The sequence below is a fragment of the Bos grunniens genome, chromosome 24, assembly GCF_055505025.1.
Source record: "Bos grunniens cultivar Pamir isolate PY7600 chromosome 24, Bosgru_T2T1.0, whole genome shotgun sequence".
Taxonomy (NCBI): domain Eukaryota; kingdom Metazoa; phylum Chordata; class Mammalia; order Artiodactyla; family Bovidae; genus Bos; species Bos grunniens.
This window is the reverse complement of record NC_141188.1, coordinates 43,974,030-43,997,402: the sequence shown is the minus strand read 5'-3', so window position 1 is coordinate 43,997,402 and position 23,373 is coordinate 43,974,030. Positions and strand designations below refer to the sequence as shown.

At 41.3% G+C, this 23,373-nt stretch overlaps 1 protein-coding gene across 6 annotated transcripts in view; it reads left to right on the top strand.

Annotated features, from left to right (window-relative positions):
• PIEZO2 (piezo type mechanosensitive ion channel component 2) overlaps window positions 1–23,373 on the top strand; it is a 252,980-nt gene that overhangs the window by 68,050 nt on the left and 161,557 nt on the right. For all 6 annotated transcript variants that reach the window (XR_015153974.1, XR_015153975.1, XM_086373218.1 and 3 more), the window contains exon 3: window positions 18,675–18,800. Coding sequence is in view for 4 of the 6 variants with exons in the window: in XM_086373218.1 (XP_086229344.1) it covers window positions 18,675–18,800 (126 nt within the window). In the remaining 2 variants the exon portion in view is untranslated. The remainder of the gene's footprint in view (window positions 1–18,674; window positions 18,801–23,373) is intronic.

Genomic DNA, 23,373 nt, shown 5'->3' with positions numbered 1-23,373 from the left:
TGTCATCCTGGACTGTCTCATGAAAATCAGAAATTTATATTTAAACTGCCCACACAAATATTCATATCTGTCTAATTATTAAATAGAAATCAAGCTTGATTGAAAGTTGTTAGACTCTAGAAATGTGTAATAGGCTTTTCACAATGTCTGGAAGTGAGAGATGGGACCTACCAGGGCTGAGCTCTGTGCTGAGGAAGCGGATGACCCCTGGACACTTGTTCACGAACCTGTTGTACCTGAGAAAACCTGATCAGTAGACACTGTGGGTGGACATTTTGAGCTAATACTTAGATGTCACCATGAAGCCCTTAGGAATTTGAAGATGCTGAAAGGATGTTCTGAAGTTCAAAGGAACAATTATTCAGATTTATACACTCTTGAAAATATTTTACCTTTAAGAATGGAGCGAAGCCCTCTAATGTCTCCCCTGGAACTTCTTTTTTCCCTTTTGCAAAAGAACAAGAATAATGAAACCATTGGTAATGAACCTGTTTCAGTTATATTCATATTTACATATATTTTTTTGTGAACATAGATATATCAAGGATTGTGGATTTAACTTTTCTTGGGGATACAAGTCAAAGAGCACCTAACTGCAGTTTGGGGAGGGGGCTGCTCCCTCGAAGGCCTTGAGGTGGGATCCCCTTATGCAGTTATAGCATCTGAACAGCAGAAAATAAATGATAGAAAAGAAATAGGAATGCCCATTGCAAAGTGTTCAGTTCTACTTAAAGTAGAATCTTAATTCTAACATATGAGCATTAAAGCACAATTACTAGCATATTTAAAATAAACATTATCCAAATATATGCAGTGATAAGAAATTTAGTAGTGATGGAAAGGAGATATTTAAATTTATATGAATACAAATACACTGCAAAATGAATAGAATTAACATGCATTTATGCCTCCTTGCAGAGCCCTGCAATACACCTTTCTCTGCTCCAGATTTGGCCTCACTGTGTGTTGGGCACATGGACTTGTGTCTGATAACAGTTTCATTTAATCGTATAATAACTTTATTCTCCCTGATCCCTATTTTATTGCTCCCTCTCCCCAGTGGTAACCACTAGTTTGTTCTCTGTATCTGTGAGTCTGCTTCTTTTTTTGTCATATTCACTAGTTTGTTGTATTTTTTTTTAGATCCCACGCATAAGTGATACTGTATAGTATTTGTATTTCTCTGGTTTACCTGATAATCTTTAATTACTGGTGAAAAGCTGCACATTTGTTCGAGCCTTAAGCCTCTAGAACACCTTGTTACCCTCTCTGATATGTAACTCAATCATCTGTCCCCTCACCCCTTGGGAAACAGGAAAGCTTCCAGTGCAGGGACCTTGTGTTGTTTACCTTTGTCACCATGGCAACCAATATATTGCTGGCATAAAGTGTGCAGCCATCAAGGGTTAGGATGGATGGTGAATGATTAAGAGCTATGTGAATGATGGAGCTCTGAACCACAAAAGCAACGTGGAAACTCAAAAGTCAGAGCTAGCTAGTAGTCCAGAGGTTTCAGTTACCAAAGGTCAAAAACCAGTGGACCAGAGAGAGATGGGGGTGTGCAAAGACAGATGTGCATGGGCAGGCAGTTCCAGGACTGGGGTGGGCATCGTTAGACATGAAACATGCAGGCAGCCGGGAAGGGGCACCGTCACAAGAATTAAGTAGTCACTGGTGGAATGACCTCCTGAAGAGGTAGGCCTGTGTTTGTTTTCTTTTTATTACTTTTTGGCCATACTTTGAGGCATGTGGGATCTTAGTTCCCTGACCAGGGATTGAACCTGTGCCCCTGCAATGGAAGCTTGGGGTCTTGAACACTGGACCACCAGGGAAGTCCCAGGCATGTGTTTGACAATTGCTGTGACATCTCTTGGTTGGATATATGCTGGTGTCCTAGTGTGCTGCCTATCTCAGTGTGGGGACTGCGTCTCAGTGACCAGCACAGGTCATCCCTGTGTCTGGAACACATCGAAGCCTCAGAAGGCAAAGCGAGTTTGGTAATTTTGTAGCTGATCTGAAGAAAGGAGTCCTTTTCTGAAAGGAACATTTCTAGATTCAGAACGTGTGATGCCTACTTAATGGTGGCCGGGAAGGCTGGTGGTAACAGAGACCTGTGTTTACATGTTCCTGTGTATATGCAGGTATTGGCCACTTGTCAAATACACCCCATATCTGCCAGGTGAGGAGGAAGCTGTGCCTCTGAAGGCAGTCAGGGGCTGGGGAACTCTGCTGGGGGGTGGGGTGGGGGAGGATATATCCATGCCTGCATTTGCTCTTTCTGCACAATTTGGGATCCTGTAGATCTGAGTTGCTTGTTGGGTGATTTTCCTTCCCTGAAGAACTTCTTTTTGCATTTCTTACACAGAAAATCTGTTGGTTGCAAATCCTCTCAGTTTTTGTCTTAAAATGGCTTTTATGCTTGCCTTCATTTTTGAAGGACAGCTTCACTGGGTATAGAATTTTTGATTGAAGAACTTTTCTGTTTCAGCACCATGAATATGTCATTCCAACTTCTTCTGGCTTCCACAGTTTTGGGATGGTATCAGTCATATATCTTGTCATTATCCACTTTTACATAATGTGTTATTTATTTCCAGCTCTTTAAAGCTTTTTCTCTTTTCTTAGACTTTCAGTAGTCTGGCTGTGATGTATCCCAGGCTGAGTTTTCTTTGTTTTATTGCACTTGGGGTTCTTTGAGATTCTTAGATTTCTGTAAAGGTGAGAATTGGCTGCAAAGAACATGAAGGACATTCTGGGTTTTGTTGTGGTGGTTTCACTGATGCAAACATTTGCCAAAACTCATTGCACTTTACTCTTAGCATCTATTCATCTCACTGTATGCAGCCTAGACAAGTGACTTAAAGCTTTAATGCAAAAAAAGTGTAACCTATGGAAGCTAGATGTGTTGATTTTCCTTAATAAATGAGTCTATTAGAACTAAGTCTGGGGATTCAATTTGCCATTTCATTTCTGAGTACATTTTTTAAATCTCTGCACATATTTTGTCTTCTAAATGATATAAGTTCTGGTTAAAATGAAAAAAATAGGTAGTGTAATAAAAAAGAAAGATACTTTAAAATCGTTTTCTAAACCATTAGGGGAGGATCTTCATACTAAGAAGATGTGGTCAACAGAAAAGTAATCTATGAAACTGAAAGGGACACATCTTGAGATCTGTGTGTGTGTGTGTGTGTGTGTGTGTAGAGAGAGAAAGGAAGTTAAGGAGGAAGGAAAAGATGAATGAACTTGAAGGTGATGGGAAGGAGGATTTGTGAATTTGGCTGCTGTATTTCACGGCAGATGTTGGGGTGTGGATGCAGGCCAGTAGGCTAACACTAGGTAAATTTTTGAGCTCAAGGAGTTGAATTCTGCAGAGACACTTCACTGTCATGTGCTAATGTTCTGCTCCCCTCGGTCCTTCACCCTGTGTCAACGACTGTAAATTAACATATGACTTCTTCAGTTTATCTGTGACATTCTGTCATTTGTTCATTCATTCAACCAATACTTGTGTGCTAACTGCCTGCTAAGCATTCTTTTATGCATACGAAATACAGTAATCACAAACAGGGCAAATAGGATCCTTGCACTCATGTGTTTGTGTTTGTGTGAGAGAGAATCAGGTGATAAGAGAAATAAAGGTGACTGCAACCAATGCACACAGCAGGGTCCTGTGACAAGGAGTCCCTGAGGTGAATGCGTCTGTTAGAGCTTAAATGACCAATGAAAGCCTAAACATCACATCTCAGGCCTGAGCCAAAGGGACAGAGAGGCATATACCATCTACAGACAGAAATTTCATTGTCTTCTTGCCAGTTTCCTAGGTAGGTGAAAAAATACCATGGGAGTCACTGGATGAAAAATTAACAAAAAGGCTGGTTTTCCAAAGTGTGCTGGGCTCTTTCTGGGGAGAGAAGTTGCGGACAGTCTGTGCCTCTCCCTGGAGCCCCCTGTGTGGATGACTCACTGTCCAGGACTCAAGAGTGCAGAGAACAAAGAGAAGCAGGGCTGGCTGATGGCTGCCCCACAGCCCTGCAGCCAGAGAGGGAAGCACGGGGCTGGGGAGATAAACACACCAGGTCACGAGGCAGTTAGTCATGGTCACCTGTGTGTGTTCCCCAAGGGAACAAGATGGTAAAAATACAAACTGTCTCTCCTGCTGGGTCAGCAGGACAGGAAGACTCCCAGCCAGCAAAGCTGGACATCTTACACCCGCCAAGAGCAGATGTGAACACAGCTCGATGAGGCATGTGGATGGTCATTAGTCTGCACTTGGACCACTCCCTGGAGTGTAGAGACACCCCTGACTGAGGCTCTGACTCTCCATCAATGTGAAGCTGGAGGCGGTGACTATTCATGGCTGATGCTCAATCAGTGTGGAACCAAACTGGGCTTCCTGGCAAGAGAGGTGAAAGGGAAGGACAGGGCAGAGTCCCATGGGGTAGAAGGTAAGCCTTGTTTCCAAGTCATTGTTTTCCTAGAGGGACTGCAGGAGAGCTCCATGCAGGAAGCTAACAGCTGGAAGAATGAGCGATTGTGGGAGAGCTTGGTGCAGGAGACCCAGGAGGCTAACAACCAAAAGAATGCTCCCTAAGATCAGCCGGCCTCCAGGGGAATGGACTCCATCACCTGGTGGTTCTTCACTCCTTACCATTTGCAGGTCCCTTGGTGCAGAATTCCACAAATGGGCCTAGTGGTTCACGAGCCCTACAAGGTCTTCTGGTTGGCTGTACACACCCACAGGCACTGGGATCACTGCTCTGGGAGCAGCTCCTCTCCCACAGTTTTCACATCTTTCACGTCCTTCTGGTGACATTAGACGGGATGTGCCAAGCACTGTGCCAACGTTCAGGAGTGTTCCAAGGCTGTGATACTTCACTCCTGCCTTCTGGAGGCCTCTGGTCAATGTAGGATGTCACACATCTGTCCCCTAGGGTGACGTGTTGCCAAGGGTTCTCATCTGACAAAGCCTCCTCGCTGGAAGGTGGTGAGAATTTGGGGAGCAACATGTAGAAGGGGCTTTCCGCCTCCGAATGATAAACTAAGACAACTGAAGTTCTCAGAAATGCGGCCCATGAACCTCAAAATTGCTTTTAAAAAGTGCTCCCTCTGGATTTTGACAGCTTGTTTTGCAGAGCAGATTTTAGGTGTGTATTATTTATTTTATATTTTTTTCCTTGCATATCCTTTCTGACCCAACGCCCCAAGGCTGCTGCTTGGTTGAAAGTAAACGTGTGGACAGCCAACCACACTTCTTATATTTTGGATCATCTTAAAAATGACTGAAGCATTTATTCCCAAATGGCTGCCCTCTGCTACACCTGGGCTGCAGTACAGTCCCTGAGGATTGAAGTTGGGGCACTGAGTAGTCTGACAAACATGTGACACCCCAGAACCAGGGGTGACGAGGGCTAGGATCTCCAGTCAGGAGCCACATCTGGTGGATATCTAGATTACTCCCTCTTTCTGCATGTTTTCCTCTGGACTTGGCAGGGTTTCCACCTACAGGGAAGCAGTGAGCAGTAAGGTCAGTCCTGGACTGCTGGCACCCCGGGAATGACCACTGATAGCCCCTCCCCATGTGCCAGGTGGAGACCTGGAGCTCCGGGCCTGGGCAGGGCATCTGTGCAGAAAGACGATGTGACAGTGGATGAACCATGCTCTACCTCACCTTCTCAGGCCTGGGAAGAGAAACACAGAGACCATCCAAAAACCTTGGACTCTTAGGTTCCCAGGGGCAGAAGTTGTAACGTGGTTAAAAGAAAAAAAGTAAAAGCAGCAAAAAATAGTGGTAACTCGCTTCTCTTAGTCCTATAGGTGGTTTACCGAATTGGCCCAAAGCCCTAGCTCAGAGGTTTCACTTTTACATGAAAAGTTTTCCCAGCGTGAGTAAATATCATACACGTTCCTGATGCCCCCAGCCTTATTCAGCCTCTGAGGGCTGTCCTGCCTCCAAGAGGAAAGACAAGGCTCATGGCAGAGGAGAGTCGGGAGCTCTGCAGAGGGCAGGGCAGCTTCCTGACCCCTGCCTTTGAATCTGTTGGCTGAAGCCTGCCCTTGACTTCATGCAAAGGCATTGGCCGCTCAACGAGAGGCCTCAGAGCTTGTGCCCTTGGAAACGCCTTCCTCTTTCTGAGTGGGGCTGGTTAATCAATTGATTCCATGAAGAGAATTCTTCATCTCCACGTTGGATGTTTGTATTGGCCTGCTGTCCGCCAAACCCACCCACGCAGGGCCGTGAGAATGTGCTAGGAAAGCCTTTTTCTTTGGGTGCTTGAACTTGAGTTATTCAATTTGGCCTCTTGTCCATAGTTCAGGCTTTCAGACTTTAGCAGGAAATTTTCAGTGTGCTTATACAACGTCCTGTGTGTTTTAATACACTTCTACCTGAATAGCTTTCTTTTTCCCCCCTCTCATAGAACATCGCAACAAGACAACTACCTCATGACATTATGAATCCAGTGTATATTTACAACTGGAGTTCTGAGTGTTGGCTCGATTTCTTCTTGGAAACGGTGAAATTAGAGAAAGTGAAAGTGTGTGGTGGGTCCTCTCTGGGGAAGGCGGCCATGTGAAGGCCAACGGTGGGCGCCAGTGTTTACGACCCGGTCAGGCTGGATCAACACCTGCTTTGTTTGTTCCCTGTGAGTGGGACTGACCCTCAGACATCATGGAACCAGGGGGATGCCTGCTAGGCAATTTCTTGAATATCAGAACTCAGTCTCTTGCTTTTCTAACTTGCGAACGTTTTGCTTCAGCTTCTGTGGGGCTGAAGTACACAAACTACAGCCCCAGGGTCAGATATACCTGTGTGTGAAAGTTGCTCAGTTGTGTCTGACTCTTTGCGACCCCATGGACTATCCAGTCCATGGAATTCTCCAGGCCAGAATACTGCAGTGGGTAGCCTGTCCCTTCTCCAGCGGATCTTCCTGACCCAGGAATTGAACCTGGGTCTCTGGCCTTGCAGGCAGATTCTTTTCCAACTGAGCTATCGGGGAAGCCCAATCTACCTCTACCTATCAGTTTTTAAGATGATCTGCTTGAAAAAAATCGAGATAAATCATGACATTTGCATGTTAACCTGACTTCCAGATTCAGTGCCCACAAATAAGGTTTTACTGGATCATGGCCTTTATGGATTTGTTCACATATTGTCTGTGCTTTTGCACGGGGAGGGCAGAACTGTGCCCTCATCTAAGATCTTTACTGGTCTGGTCCTTGGAGCTGGAGGATTTATTGTTAGAATTTTTAATTCAGTTGAAATCTTTGGCTCCTCCAACCTATTTTCATGCCCCAGTGTGTTTTTACATACATTGTTTCCAACTAAACAAAGCTGTTACTTCCAATTTCTGTCCAATTTTTACCATCTTCATGGTACACCAGGCACTTCCTCTGCTCTTTGGTAGCATGTCTCATCTCACTGTGTTCTTGTTCTGTGCTGGAAGGCTGAAGTCTCAGCAAGGTGACTCTCACATAGGAGTCATCAAACACTTGTTTGTTTATGAATAAATTAACAAATAAATGAACAGAAGACAATTCATCAAAATATTTATTTCCCTGTTTATGCTGCTCTTCTGGAATTCCTAACCACACATAAGTAGAATTCTCTCAGCCTACCCTCTGTATCTCCCAGCTACTGTTTAATTTCTTTCTTGTTACTCTGTGTTGAGTTCTGAGTGAACTCTGTACTGCCATCCACTTCACTAAATTTATCTTTGCCTTGGTATCCAACCAAGCAATAGATACAGCTTAGTGTATCTATTGATGTAATTCACTAATTATATGACTATGTTGTAAATTCCTAAGAGATATAGTTGCTTTTGTCCGTGTCATCTTATTCATTTGTTTGTAAAAAATAATATCTTGTTTACATTTCAAGATTTAATTATTTTTTTTGAGGATCCCAAACAACTTAAAGTCATTTTCAGCATGTTTCACAATTTTTAATTTTTGCTTTGGTGAATCCATGTCCCAGTTATCTTTTCTGGCTTTATGTTTTTTCATCATGTTTTTAAAAATTTTTTAATCTTTTGGCCATGCTGAGAGGCATATAGGACCTTAGTTCCCCGACCAGGGATTGAACCTGCCTCCCCTGCATTGGAAGTGCAGAGTCCCAATCACTGGACCACCAGGGAAGTCCCTCTTCATATGCTTTTGAATCATGTTTTGTTTCTTTGTATTGAAAGAAAAGTTCTTCTTCTTTGTCCCATTCCTTCTCTCTCTCTCTGCTCTTCTTCAAGCCCTTCCTCCACACCTCTGTGCTCACCTCTCCTTCTGACTCTTTTGTGTTTTTCCCACCTGGACCTCTGGGGACGGAGAGTTAAGTTGTGCCCTTGGATGATGCTGGGTATTCAGGCTTTCTCACTAGTCATACCTACAATCTCTCTCCTCCCTAAGCTCCTTATAAACTATAAATGCTTTTCCAGCATCATTTTTGAAAACTGGGGAGCTGTAACCCAAACCCTTGTTTTAATCAGTGATTCCTACAGTGGCCTCCATGCTGACACTGAGCATGAAATGAAATGCTCCCCAGGAAGTCCACTTTGGTCTCCAGTGTCTGCCTCAAGGATGCCTGCACACAGCTTTTCATTTCTGTTCCATTTCTAACCTTAGAAATATTTATCTTGTGTGACTGACTGGTTATGTGTTTCTGGTGATCCTCTTCACATTTTACCTATGATCTCTACCTGTTTAGAGCCAAGAAAGTAGTTCTTACCATGTATTACTCTGTCGCCTGGAAGCCCCTGGCTCTTGGAACTTTCTGGAATTGGAAGACCCCCACAACCTCATGCCTTCCCACTTGCTTCTTGCCTCACAGATATTTGGCCGTGAGGTTCCTGCGAAGCTTTCCCTGTGCTGGAAAAAGTCCTTGCTTCTAGGATGCTCATGGTCTGTCTGAGGCCAATCAGTGTCTAGAATCAGAAGGCCCAGTGGCCCAGCATGCTGTGATTGTGGTGCCAGTCTCCTGTGGATATTCCTGACTGTAGGCCTGCAGCTGGTTCCTCCCTAGGGACTGTCTTCACCTGTAGGAAGCTGCAGGTAACATTAATCTGTAGGGACAGCCCACATCAAATTTCTGGTCGGCGATGGAGTGGGTGAGGTGCAAACACTTAGCCCTGTTGCCTCAGTCCTAGGTATCTGCGAAGGGCCATTCCCACTCCAGGCTTCCCAAGGACCAGCTGAGGGCCCCCTGGAGCTGCTTTCCAGGGCAGCATCTCCCCTGCCTCAGTCCTGCCCCTCGCTCCCCTGTCGTGTCCTTGCCTAGAGCTCTTCTCCCAGTAACTGTCTGCACAGCAGCCCCAACTCAGAGGCTGCCTCCTGGTAACCAGCCCAGGACAGCAGCTCACACTGTAAGATGCCAAGTGTTAGATACAGACACTATGCAATGTAGGGGTCAGAGGGAGGTCCTTGTGGTCAAGGTGGTAAGGAAAGATGTAGGAGCAATGAGACCTGGTCACAAGCGGTAAGTTTGGAAGCATGGGAGGAGTGGACACATGATACTGGAGGCTTCACATCCCTTTCCCTGGCCCCTCAGCCACCTCCCCCTGACCCTGCATACCCCAAGCACTGTTTTCTCTCTGATCATATCAGCTTTGGTGTGGGGAAACTTTTAGAAGAGGTTACAACACTTTAAAACTTATTAAGTAATAGTACATAAAGCCAGAGTAATAAATGATAGATCCAAATGGGAAGGGAGAGGGGAAAATATTGTTTTGGCTTCAATAATCTGCCAACAACAAAATTGGAAATAGAGATCTGAGCTTTTGCAAAGGAGGATTAAGGGGCGGGGCACGGGGGAATTCCAAGTCCCACTTGGAGACATGCCGTGGAAGATTCTGGTTCAGGCGGGAAGAATTCTGGGCGAATAAGCTCGTCGTTTATTCTTCCATAGCTTCTGCAGTGTTCCCAGAAAGCCTCTCTGACTCATTCTTTTTAGCAGAAAAGGGTTCTGAGCAGTGCTAGAATGATGGCCTCGCTGAGATTTCAAACAGCATATGTGGTCAATGTGTATTTCTTCTCTCCATTCGTATTAGTTTTGTGCCAACGAAATGGCACAAAACTTCTTGTAAGTCAGATGTTGAGTGTTAGCACCTTCTTATACTTAGCCTTGAAGCCTGACCGTCCAGTTTGTTTTGAAGTTGCAACACGCTCTTTCCAGCTAATGCATACTAAGTCAATTCAGTTGTGTCCGACTCTTTGTGACCCTATGGACCATAGCCCATTAGGCTCTTCTGTCCATGGGATTCTCCAGGAAAGAATATTGGAGATCCCCCTCCAGGGGATCTTCCTGACCCAGGGATTGAACCCACATCTTCTGTGCCTTCTACATTGGAGGCGGATTCTTTTACCACTGAGCCACTGGGAAGCCCATCTAATATGTATTTATATTCAATCTCATTTTGAAGAGAAAAAGAAAAAAAGTTTTATGTATCAACTTGCTTTTCACTTCTTCTGTCTGGAGCCTAAAATTATGGGCGATTCATAAAACAGAAATACTTGCTTTCCAAGTATGCTTTTCTAAATGTCATGTATATAGGCCACATGGTGCTTCTACTACGTCTTTCTAAATAAATTGTAGTCAGATAATAAAAGTATTTTGGGGAAGGCTAAAGGAGACTTTAAAACGTATTTTAAAAAAAACCTCTCAAAACTCTGTATTTATACAGAATTTTCATTTAACTCATTAACTTGGGGGCTTCCCTGGCAGCTCAGTTGGTAAAGAATCTGCCTGTAGTGCAGGAAACCTGGTTCATCTCTTGGGTTGGGATGATCCCTTGGAGAAGGAAATGGCAACCCACTTCAGTATTATTGCCTGGAAAATCCTATGCACAGAGGAGCCTGGCAGACTACAGTCCATGGGGTCACAAGAGTCAGACAAGACTTAGTGACTAAACCACTATCCACAAAACCATATCACTGAATTTTTTTGCTGTTTCATTCTTACTGCAAAGAAGATTGCACAAGGCTCAGAGCTCTTCTGGAAGAATTGCTCAAATAGGGGGATGCATTGCTTCTTAATAAGAAAATTTCCAGATTAGCTTACAACAATGGGAATCATAGATCTTTCATATTAAAAGTCACCTTTAACATCACTTGAAACCATAGATCAGAAGTGGTGACTATAGCAATAACCTCTGAATTCTTTCAAGAGTGTAATAAATGAGGTGCTAGATTTATATTTAAATGCCAGTTCTTGGATGGAATCTATGGAGTAACTGTTGTCTTTTTTAAAGCTCTATTTGAGGAAATACATTAAAAATAAACAAAATCAATCAATAAAACCTAAGTTAAAGTTGATTGGAAAAACTCTACTTTTTCCTCCTTGTTATTTATTCCTTCCATTAATGTTGAATTTCTTCTGCTTAATAACCAGAGAAAACAGTGTATAATTATGCAGGTTGGTGCCATGTCATGCTGGCCATGAATTGCCTATTTTGTGAATCTGCTATCTGAGTTACTTTGAGAAATCATTTTGTAGTATATATATATATATATATATATATATATATATTTTATTTCTTTTAAATATATACCCCATTTTCTTATGATTCTCATTATGAATGATTATTTATTAGGTGACATAGCTTTGGATAATTCATATTTCTTGTATAAATAAGAGTGCCTACTCAAAACACATGGGCAACATAACACCCTCAATTATTCCTGTGCACACAAAATACTTCGAAAACCAGAAAAACAGAGATCATTTCTAGAAATACCCTGAGTTAATTGGAGCATGGCTGTAATTGGGGTGTGTTTATGTGAGTGTGTGTATGTGTGTGTATAAGAGAACAAATATCTTTTTACCCTTTCCTGTTGCTCTTACTCATGACTGGAGTTCCACATTTTCCTTTCACTGCCCTTCAGCCTGAAGAAGCTACATTCGTGCTTCTTTTAGAGCAGACCTCCAGGTGACAAATACTCTCAGTTTTCCTTCATCTGAAAATGTCTTCATTTGCCCTCATTCCTGGAGGATGTTTTCACAGGGTATAGAATTCTGGGTTTGTAATTCTTTTCTTTCATAACTTTAAAGATGTCATTCCAGCTATCCTGGTCTTCATCATTTGTGATGAAAAGCACATAGTAATTCAAACTGCTGTCCCCCTGTGTATAATGTGACATTTTCTTCTCTCTGCTTTCAGAGTTTTTCTTTTCCTTGGGTTTCTAGCAGGTTGGTTATTCTGAGTCTGGCATGGTTTTTTCAAGTTCATCCTTTCTAGGATTTGCGGAGCTTGTTGAATGTGTAGATTATGTCTTCAAAAAATTGGGGGAACTTTTGACTATCATCCAGTCTTTTTTCTGCACGAGCCTCTCTTTCCTCCCCTTCAGTAAACCTAATGACAGAAGTGACTCAAACATGGACCTTTGATCCTTTGATCTGAGGCCTATGAATTCTTTTACTCTCTGATATTTACAGTGGATAATTTCTATTAATCTCTTCAAGTTACTGGCTTATTTCTTTATCATCTCTACTCTACTACTGAGTCCATCAAATGAATTTTAAATTTAAGATATTATATATTTTTTTCAATTCTAAATTTCTCCTTTTTTCTGTTTCTCTACTGAAAGCTTCCATCTTTCCATTCATTTCAAGATTGTTTACCTTGAGCTCATGGAGTGTAGTTGTAATGGATGTTTTAAAGTCATTTTCTAATAATTTAAACATCTGGATAATTTCAAGGTTGACTTTATTGTCTTTTCTCTTGAGGCTTGGTCAGATTTTCCTGGTGTTTTCTATGCCAAGTAATATGGGTTTATATCCTGGTCACTTTGAGTATTATGTTATGAATCATTGGGTCATCTTAAATCCTCTGGAGAAAGTTGGTTTTTTTTCCCCTTTGTTTCTCTGTTTCCAACAGGTAATCAGTCTGGTTGTTTCAGCTCACAAGCTTTGTCTCACTTTCTGTGACTGGTGGTTCCAATGTCAGTTCTCAAAACTTCTCTTTTCTATTTGGGCCTTCCCTGCACATGCACTCCTCAGGGGTCAGTCTGGGACCCATGTGGTTCTTTATATTGTAGTTCGGTTCTCAAAGCTCCTTTGGGTCTGTTGCACACATGTGTAGCTTGGGGGTGAGACCAGAACTTGTACTGGTTTATAACAGAATTAGAGGATTCCCATTTAGTCTTCAGCTCTTGAGACCCCTTTCCCCAGTTCCCCTGGTCAGAGAGATGGAATGGGGTGAGGGAGACTTGATGTCTTCAGGGCAGGAGCCAGTTTGAAATCAGGAGTCTTTGGGGCAGGATCAGGAGGGGAAAAAAGTGTTTTGAAAGAGTATATATTTGATGGCCTTATACTCCAATTAATTAATTTAGTCTTATTGTTAGTTTGGAAGAAGTTATAGGGTTGAAACAAGATAGATACAACAAAGTCCTACTCTGTAGCATAGGGAATTGTATTCAATATCTTGTAAAAACTTACAATGTAAAAGAACCTCAAAAAGAATATATTCAATGTAAAAATTAATTAACTAATTGATTAAATTTTCTATGTTTTAGAAGACAATCTTATATAGGCAAACATTCTTCAAAAGTAAAAAAGGAAGAAGTAATAGAGGGAACGAATAACAAAAAGCTATGACATACAGAAAAGCATAGCAAAATGACAGAAATGTATCCTTATCAGTAAGTATTTTAATATAATTGGATTAAACTCTGCAATGAAAGGTAAAGGTAGCAGAATAATATATAACCCAATTATGTATTGTCTGCAGAAGATTCACTTAAAATCCAAAGAAGAGTTGGTTGAAAGTGAAAGGATAGATGTCCTATACAAATAATAACCAAAAAAGTACTGAGGTGGCTACATTAATATTAGACAAAATATACATTGAGTCAAAAATATTTACAAAAGGACATTGTATATTGATAAAAAGTCAATTCAAGAACATGTAACAATTATAAACATTTACTCAACAATAGCAGAGCCCAAAAATATATGCATTAAACAAATTGGCAGACTTAAAGGGAGAAATAGATAATCATACAGTAATAACTGGCTATTTCAATAGCCCACTTTCAATACTGGAGAGAACACCTAAATAGAAGAATGATGAAGAAAAAGAAGACTTGAACAATACTATAAACCAACTAGGCCTAACAGATAAATATGAAACCTTCCACTCAATACTAGGAGGATACATATTATTCTCAAGTTTATATGAAATATGCTCCAGGGTGGACCATATGTTAGATCATGAAAAAATTCTCACGAAATTTAAAAAGACTGCTGGAATGTGAAGTCAAGTGGGCCTTAGAAAGCATTCCTACAAACAAAGCTAGTGGAGGTGATGGAATTCCAGATGAGCTATTTCAAATCCTGAAAGATGATGCTGTGAAAGTGCTGCACTCAGTATGCCAGCAAATCTGGAAAACTCAGCAGTGGCCACAGGAATGGAAAAGGTCAGTTTTTATTCCAATCCAAAAGAAAGGCAATGCCAAAGAATGCTCAAACTACCACACAATTGCACTCATCTCACACACTAGTAAAGCTCAAAATTCTCCAAGCCAGGCTTCAGCAATACGTGAACCATGAACTTCCAGATGTTCAAGCTGGTTTTAGAAAAGGCAGAGAATCCAGAGATCAAATTGCCAACATCCGCTGGATCATTGAAAAAGAAAACATCTATTTCTGCTTATTGACTATGCCAAAGCCTTTGTGTGGATCACAATAAACTGTGGAAAATTCCGAAAGAGATGGGAATACCAGACCACCTGACCTGCCTCTTGAGAAACCTGTATGCAGGTCAGGAAGCAACAGTTAGAACTGGACATGGAACAACAGATTGGTTCCAAATAGGAAAAGGAGTACATCAAGGCTGTATATTGTCACCCTGCTTATTTAACTTATATGCAGAGTATATCATGAGAAACGCTGGGCTGGAAGAAGCACAAGCTGGAATCAAGATTGCCAGAAGAAATATCAATAACCTCAGATATGCAGATGACACCACCCTTATGGCAGAAAGTGAAGAGGAACTCAAAAGCCTCTTGATGAAAGTGAAAGAGGAGCGTGAAAAAGTTGACTTAAAGCTCAGCATTCAGAAAACTAAGATCATGGCATCTGGTCCCATCACTTTATGGGAAATAGATGGGGAAACAGTGGAACAGTGTCAGACTTTATTTTTTTGGGCTCCAAAATCACTGCAGATGGTGATTGCAGCCATGAAATTAAAAGATGCTTACTCCTTGGAAGAAAAGTTATGACCAAGCTAGATAGCATATTGAAAAGCAGAGACATTACTTTGCCAACAAAGGTCTGTCTAGTCAAGGCTATGGTTTTTCCAGTGGTCATGTATGGATGTGAGAGTTGGACTGTGAAGAAAGCTGAGCCCCGAAGAATTGATGCTTTTGAACTGTGGTGTTGGAGAAGATTCTTGAGAGTCCCCTGGACTGCAAGGAGATCCAAGCAGTCCATCCTAAAGGAGATCAGCCCTGGGTGTTCTTTGGAGGGAATGATGCTAAAGCTGAGACTCCAGTACTTTGGCCACCTCATGCGAAGAGTTGACTCATTGGAAAAGACCCTGATGCTGGGAGGGATTGGGGGCAGGAGGAAAAGGGGACGACAGAGGATGAGATGGCTGGATGGCATCACTGACTCGATGGACCTGAGACTGAGTAAACTCCTGGAGTTGGCGATGGACAGGGAGGCTTGGCGTGCTGCAGTTCTTGGGGTCACAAAGAGTTGGACACGACTGAGCGACTGAACTGAACTGAACTGAAAGCATACAAAGTGTTTTCTCAAAGTACAATGGAATGAAACTAAGAGATTAATAACAGAAGGAAAATTCACAGGTCTATGGAAAACAATGCATTCTTAAACACCAGCAAGTCCAGGAGATAACTACAAGGGAAATTTAAGATTATTTAAAGGATTTCTCCGGTGCTGCAGTGGTTAAGACTCTGTCTGCCAATGAAGAGGACGGGTTTGATCCCTGGTCAGGGACGATTCCACATACCATAGAACAATTAAGCCCGTGCACCACAGCTACTGAGCTTGAGCTCTAGAGCCTGTGAACCGCAACTACCAAGCCCATGTGCTGAAAACCATGCCTGTGCTCCGCAACAAGAGAAGCCACCACATTGAGAAACCCACGCGCTGTGAAGAGTAGCCCCCCACTCACCGCAACTAGAGAAAGCCAACACAAAGCAATGAAGACTCAGCACAGCCTTAAATAAATAAATAAATAATTTTAAAATGGTTTAAAGAGAGAAATCTATGCATATATAAAAAAAGAATACTTAAAGGCAAATGGAAACAAAACATAATATGCTAAAACTTATTGGGTGCACAAAAGCAGTGTTCACGGGGGAATTTATAGCTGTAAATAACTGTATTAAAAAAAAAGAATAATCTTAAATCAATAACCTAGATTTACACCTTAAGGAGTGGAAAGGAGAAGGGCAAACTAAAACTCAAACCAGCAACAGGAAGAAAGAAATAAAGATGAGAGCAGAGCTAAATGAAACAGAGACTAGAAAAACCATAGTGAGAATCAGCAAAACCAAAAGTTGGTTCTTTGAGAAGTTCAACAGAACTGACAGACCCTTAACTAAACTTGAAAATCAAAAATGAGACAAACTGAAGCATTTTAGTTATATTTAAAACAGTTTAGACCTTTAAGCTTCAACTTCAAGGCCAATTATCTGTTCTTTTCAGGACTTACAACTGATTGAATGGGCCCACCCAGATTATCAACAAAAAATATGTAGTCAGTTCATTACAGACTTTAGCAGTATCTGTAAACTCACAGCGACATTTGATCAGTGTTAGATTATACTGACACCTTGACAAAGCCATTACAATATAGTTTTGTTTGCTAATTTACGCTGTATCTTGCTTTCTATTTGATTGTTGCCAACACAGAGGAGCTATACTTACTTTTGCAAGATGATGTTGCATCTGAATCATTGTTGTGTATTTTTTCTAATAATTGGTCTGTGGATTAAGTTTGACATCCTATATTGATGATAAGGTCATCTGCAAATGATTCCGTTTGATCACATTACTGGCAAATAATTCTGGTTATTACAACTCTTCTTTCTTTTTCTTATCTTACGACACTGGCCAGTATACCTAGTGATAGAAATGATGAGGGCCTCAGGCGTCCTTGGTGATTCTCTGATATTAATACAACTACGTCCACAATTCCACCAGAAACAAGATATTTGCTTTAGTTATGGTATAAATTCTTTATTATCTTAAGGCCATTTCCTTCTATTCCCAGTCTTCAGAGTATTATATTGTCATAAACAGATTTTGAACTTAATGAAATTATTCTATGTATCCATTAATAAAATCATCAAATCAGCATACCAGGGTATGACTTAACATTACAGATTTTGTTACTATTAAGCCACATTTGTTTTTCTGCAACAAAGCTTATTTTGATGTATTTTTTTAACTTCAGATTCCTTTCTACTGTCTATATATTTGCCTTGAACTTTACTTAAAAAATTTTTTTTACAGTAGGTCCTTTTTGGTTATCTCTGTACATGTTGATCCCAAACTCCTAACTATCTTGCCCCCCTACCCTGCTTCTCCCTGGTAACCGTAAATTCATTCTCTAAGTCTGTGAGTCTGTTTCTGTTTTGTAAATAAGTTCATTTGTATCATTTTTAAAATTTTAGGTTCCACATATAAGTAATGTCATATGATATTTGTCTTTGTCTGACTTAGTTCACTTAGTGTTGTATTTTACTTTGCTATTTCAGCTGGTGAGCAAATATTGTTTTCAAATAATTTGTGTCTATATTCATAAGTAAAATGGCCTTATAATTTCCTTCCCTTCTCTAGCCTTATCTAATTTTGAAATTAAACTTACTCTAAATTGTAAAATGTTTTAGGCAAATTTCCTTCTTTTTCTACTCTCTGGAACTACTTTTATAAGATAGGGATTATCTGTTCCTTCAAAGTTGGCAGACTCCCTTATGAAGCTTTCTGGACCAGAGGCTTTTTAGTGGTTCCATTTTGTGGTAACATATCCTATGATAAGGGCTTCCCAGGGGCGCAGTGATAAAGAATCCCCTTGCCAATGCCAGAGCTGCAGGAGATGAGGTTCAAATCCCTGGGTCGGGAAGATCCCCTGGAGTAGAAAACAGCAACCCACTTCAATATTCTTGCCAGGATAATCCCATGGACAGAGAAGCCTAGCAGGCTTCGGTCTGTGGGGTCACAAAGAGTCAGACACGACTGGGCACACAAACATGCAAGCAAGCATCCTGTGATAAACGCATTTTCAATCAGTGTTAATCATATAATTTTATAAAGGTAATAAGTTGCTTTTAGCTTTAAACTAATAATTAAGAGAGTCATTGTTACATTTCATATACGTTTGAGTCATTCTATGGAACAGATTGCTGTGCTGTGCTTAGTCACTGAGTTGTGTCTGACTCTGCTACCCCATGGCTTGCAGCCCGTCAGGCTCCTCTGTCCATGGGGATTCTCCAGGAAAGAACACTGGAGTGGGTTGCCATGCCCTTCTCCCGGGGGATCTTCCCAACCTAGGGCTCGAACCCAGGTCTCCCACATTTCAGGTGGATTCTTTACCGTCTGAGCCACCAGGGAAGCCCATAGAACAGATGATGTAGACACATCTCCTTTGTGAACTTGTGGGAAGGTCAGAATGAGTGTGGTCATTCTAGCTTCACTCACGTCTTCCTGCTCTCCTCCCCAGGACACACGGGACGGTTGTTAAAGTCTCTGTGCTTCACCAGTCTCTCCTTCCTGTTGCTGCACATCATTTTCCACATCACGTTGGCGAGTCTGGAGGCACAGCACCGCATCGCACCTGGTTACAACTGTGAGTATGATGGGGCCTTTTTATCATGCTGTGAACGTGCCTAACAAAGCTATGTGTTGTGACATTCATAGAAAATCTAGGCAACACATTAAAAAAAAAAACTGTGGCAGTTTTTGGCCATTTGTTGACCTCATGCATTATAAATATATACAAAGAAATTCGTGTGCCTTGACAATGGGGTAATGTGAACGCCTTAATTAATGCATCTTCAACACATATTAGCTACTAGACTCCAATCTGTATGTAACACACTATGGCTGGGTGTAGTCTAAAAAAAAAATCGAGATTTACACACAGACCCTAGAACTTTCATTACAGCTAGTGAGATAAGACAGGTACAGTATGTACCAGGGTAAATAAGAGTATAAAAGTTGAATAACATTATACAACAGTAACCTCAATCCATTTCTAAAGCATAATGTAAGATTTCACTCATCTTTATGGGGAAAAAGTAAACGACAGTTTCTTTTTCAAACTGGGATTACTTTTTGCTATTCATAATAAAATGATGTATCTTACGCACAAAACCTTATATTTTAAGGTTTTGATCTGAAAAAGTCAACACATATATGCTTTATCTAGGTAGTATCATCTTTCTAAAATTAATCTACTATCAGATAAATTCTACTCCTGTTTTTGTAGGATGTGTGTTTGTCATTTGAAAAAAAAAAAAACCAGAAGGATTTCAAAGAGATGGAATATAATCCATATGTTTTAAGTTAAACCTGAAGAAATCCTGAGATATTTGGAAAAGACTAAATTAATAGTTTTACGTTGTCAGTTTTTCACTGAGGAACTCGTTTGTGGGTCTGAAATTTCCTGATCTTTCATAAGTGCAACCACAAGTAAAAGAAGTAAACCAACCCTTCCCAGTAAAATAAAAAGAGATTAAAATTCTTCATGGATCAAAGAATGTTAGCATAAATGTAGTGAGAGATTCTTTAATAAAATCCAGAGTTATAGATTATTCAGTATCCCTCACTGCATAACTTTCAGAGAGCTAAACTTCACAGAGCTAAGTTAGTGTTCATTTTGGCCATTTTATTAAGTGCCCAGGTCCTTGGATAATAATGCCTATCAAAGTGATTTTTGGTTTACGATCTATGAATTAAGATATGTTTTAAAAAAGACTTAGATAGAACTCGTATACCATAAAATTCACCCATTTAAGGAATGCAACTCAGTGGTTCTTAGGTTGTGTACCCATTACTACTCTCTAATTCCAGAAACCTCTCATCACCCCAAGAAGAAACCCTGCACCCATGAACACTATACATCCTTCTTTCCCTCTCCACGCATTCCTAGGCAACCCCTAATTTACCTTCTGACTCTGGTGGATTTACCTGCTCTGGGCATTTCATCCAAACAGAATTGCATGAGGTCTGTGTCTGACTTCTCTTACTCAGAGTAATGTTTTCAAGGTTCATCTACATTGTAGCCTATGTTAGGACTTCATTCCTTTTCGTGGCTGAATAATATTCCATTGTTACAATGTGGTTTTAATGTCTGATGAAAGTCACATCATTATTAAAAACTTGATAAAATACAATGTTTAAATAATGGTACTTTAGTTATGTTATTAATATGATAGGAAGCATTTATTACACGTGGCCAGATTCAGGTCTTTTTGAACTTAGTAGAAGTGTTAGCAGTATTATTTTTTACTGTTCCTGAATCAAAAATCCTTTGGGTAGGTCTTAATCAGGCATTCCCAGAGCCAGAAGGAGGGATTTTTTAACTAAGTATTTTCTGAACAACTTGCTACCTTCCCGACAATAAAAGCTGAATTTGAAGCAAAAAAGGTAGGTGTGAGAGGAAGAACATGGAAAAATTATTTGATACATTGCATGCAGATGAGATTCCATAATCCAATTATATAATGCTATATATTCTGTATATATAATGTTTTGACATCAAAATTTTATTTTCTTTCTCTTGAGTAATATCTCATACTGTAGCAATGTAGAAAATAAAATATCTCTTTGTTTTAAAAAATGATATTTCATAAGTAATAAGTTATCTTTGTCACTGAAAGTATTTAATCACAAGATATATTACAACTGATCAGATTTTTCAAACTTGAGTTTACAAATATATAGCTTGCCTGTGTCTGCAAATACTGTTTGGTGCTGAGCGATGGTGTAGACAGAACTGTGCTGGAGGGTGTCTAGATTAGGATGTGAACACATAATTTCCTCTGATCCAAAGTCTAGGTCTTTCTATTTTTATTCAAAATAGTATTTGCAACAGTTCTACAAAGGTCAAAACAAAAATGAAATGTGAAATGCTAAGACTGTATTCCATTTTTCAGATTTACAAATGAATTTACACTATGTGGAGGAGCCTCTCCCATAAGGTATAGATAGAGACAGAAAGACATACAGGCTTAAAGCACACACACACATCATACATCACGCACACACACACACAGATCACACACATAGAGATCAGACATCACACACACACACCGCGCATACACAGATCACACACACAGCACACCTCATGCACACACAACATACACATAGATCATACACACACATTACACACCCTACACACACATGTACCACATACACACACATCACACATCTCACATGCATACCACACACACAACAGACACATACACATCACACACGTCACACCCACATACCACATACACACATCACATGCCACACACAGATCACACACACATCACACACGTACACCACACATATACCACACACACACCACACATCATGCACACCTCACATATGTACACACACAGAAGCTTGTACATGTGTTTTCTCCGTCTTTCCAGGCCAGAGTCCACATTACTTAGACCCTTTGGATGGAACCTATGTTGGTGTCCTGGGCTGCCTTGCTCAGTGGTGAAAGTAGAGACCAGTCAGATCTGGCCTCTTGACATATGTCTTACTGGCCATTCCCTGCAGCACAGTCTTGGAGAGTCGACCTGCCTTTCCTAACCTCACAGCTGAATACATGGACTTCCAGACATCGTATATTCCTAGGGATCATTCTATTCACGCGCAGTGCTTTCTGCTGTTACTCTTCCCGGAGATGTGTCTTGGACATGTCCAAATCTATCACACTGTCCTTCTTTCCTTTTTGACGTCCCATATAAAAGCTCTATTCTCTTCCACCCAGGTCAATATAATAGAAATCGAACAGTAAACTTTATTCCTAACAAGTTAAATTCTACTTTGAAGCTTATTTCCACAAAAGTGGATGTTCCAATGTGAAGTTCCAGCATATTTGAGGAAGTCACCACAGAGACGGGAGATACAAAAGAATGAGTTAGAGGTGGGATGTGAGCCCTGTGAGCACCTTGAGAGTGAATCTACAAAGAGAAATCACCAGTGTCTCCTAAAAACCAGCGATGCTGCAAAGCATCGGTGCAGCAGGTCTACAGAGGTTTTTTGTTCAGCTTCATGTGCAGTGTTTAAAAATCATACATTCTTGAAAAGGGATAAAAGAGGAGAGCAAACAAACTTCAGAGCTTTGCAAACTAGTTTAGTCCAAGGTTGACACAGACCAGGTTTTCAGCCTGGAGCATTTTTTAATGATCAAGTTATATAAACTCTTGAAAAACCCAGTCCCCGTGGTAATGGAAACACTGACTTTTCATTTGGGGCTGACTTCACCTTATTCGTGTTATTGTTTCTCTAGCATTTGCAGTTTCGATTACACCATCCGAGCTGTAAACACAAACTCCGCTGTTTTGATATCCCACATTTGACGTTCTGCCTTCTTTTGGCATCTGTAGATGTAAAGTAGCAAAACTTCAAATGAAAAGGCACAGAGTGCCTGTGCTGTCTGAATGCCTCCTCTGTGTGCCAGACTTTGTCAAATTAAAATGAAGGAACCCAGACATGTCCGGCTTCCCCATCTCACTCAAGTGGTCTTCAGACTCCAAACCACTGAGTGCTCATTTATACGTGTTTAATTTGGTGTTCCTAACGACTCCTCTCCCTGTCTAACACTCATATGCCCTCAACCTCGTTACGGCAAAAGCTCCCAGGATCCCCCAGGAATCTGAGCTGTGAGTCTGGTGACAACGGTAGCCTTTATAAATATCCAGCCATTGGAAGTTCTCTCCCCCAAGAGCCCTGTGAACAGCCACTGGCAGCAGTAAAGGTTGTTTCAGACCAGCCCAGTTAGTGCTTGGCGGCTGGCGGATTTGTTAAAGATGCCATTGTGCAGAAGGGGGACCTGCTGCCCCGCCCCTCCCCCTTCACTTCCAGGTAAGTGAGGAAATCGTGGGGCGGGGGTGCGGGCGGCACCTCTGTAAATTCTCCTCAGACACGTGTTGTGCAGCTTACTAAAATATTTTCATTCCATCAAAACTGGACTGTTTCAGTCATGTCCTGCCAGAGCCTGTAGAAGCAGTCTGTCTGCCTCAGTGAGGGACCTGCAGGGGTGGGGAAGCCAGGGTTGGGGGGAGATGCAGGTCCCGTCTGGATGATGCAGGGGCTGTGCTGAAGCAGGCTGTTGCTTGAAAGAAATGTTTGCTGTCCGGACTGTGAAGGGAAGCTTTGCGGTGATGACGGCTACTCTGTATAGAGCCCCTCCTGTCATT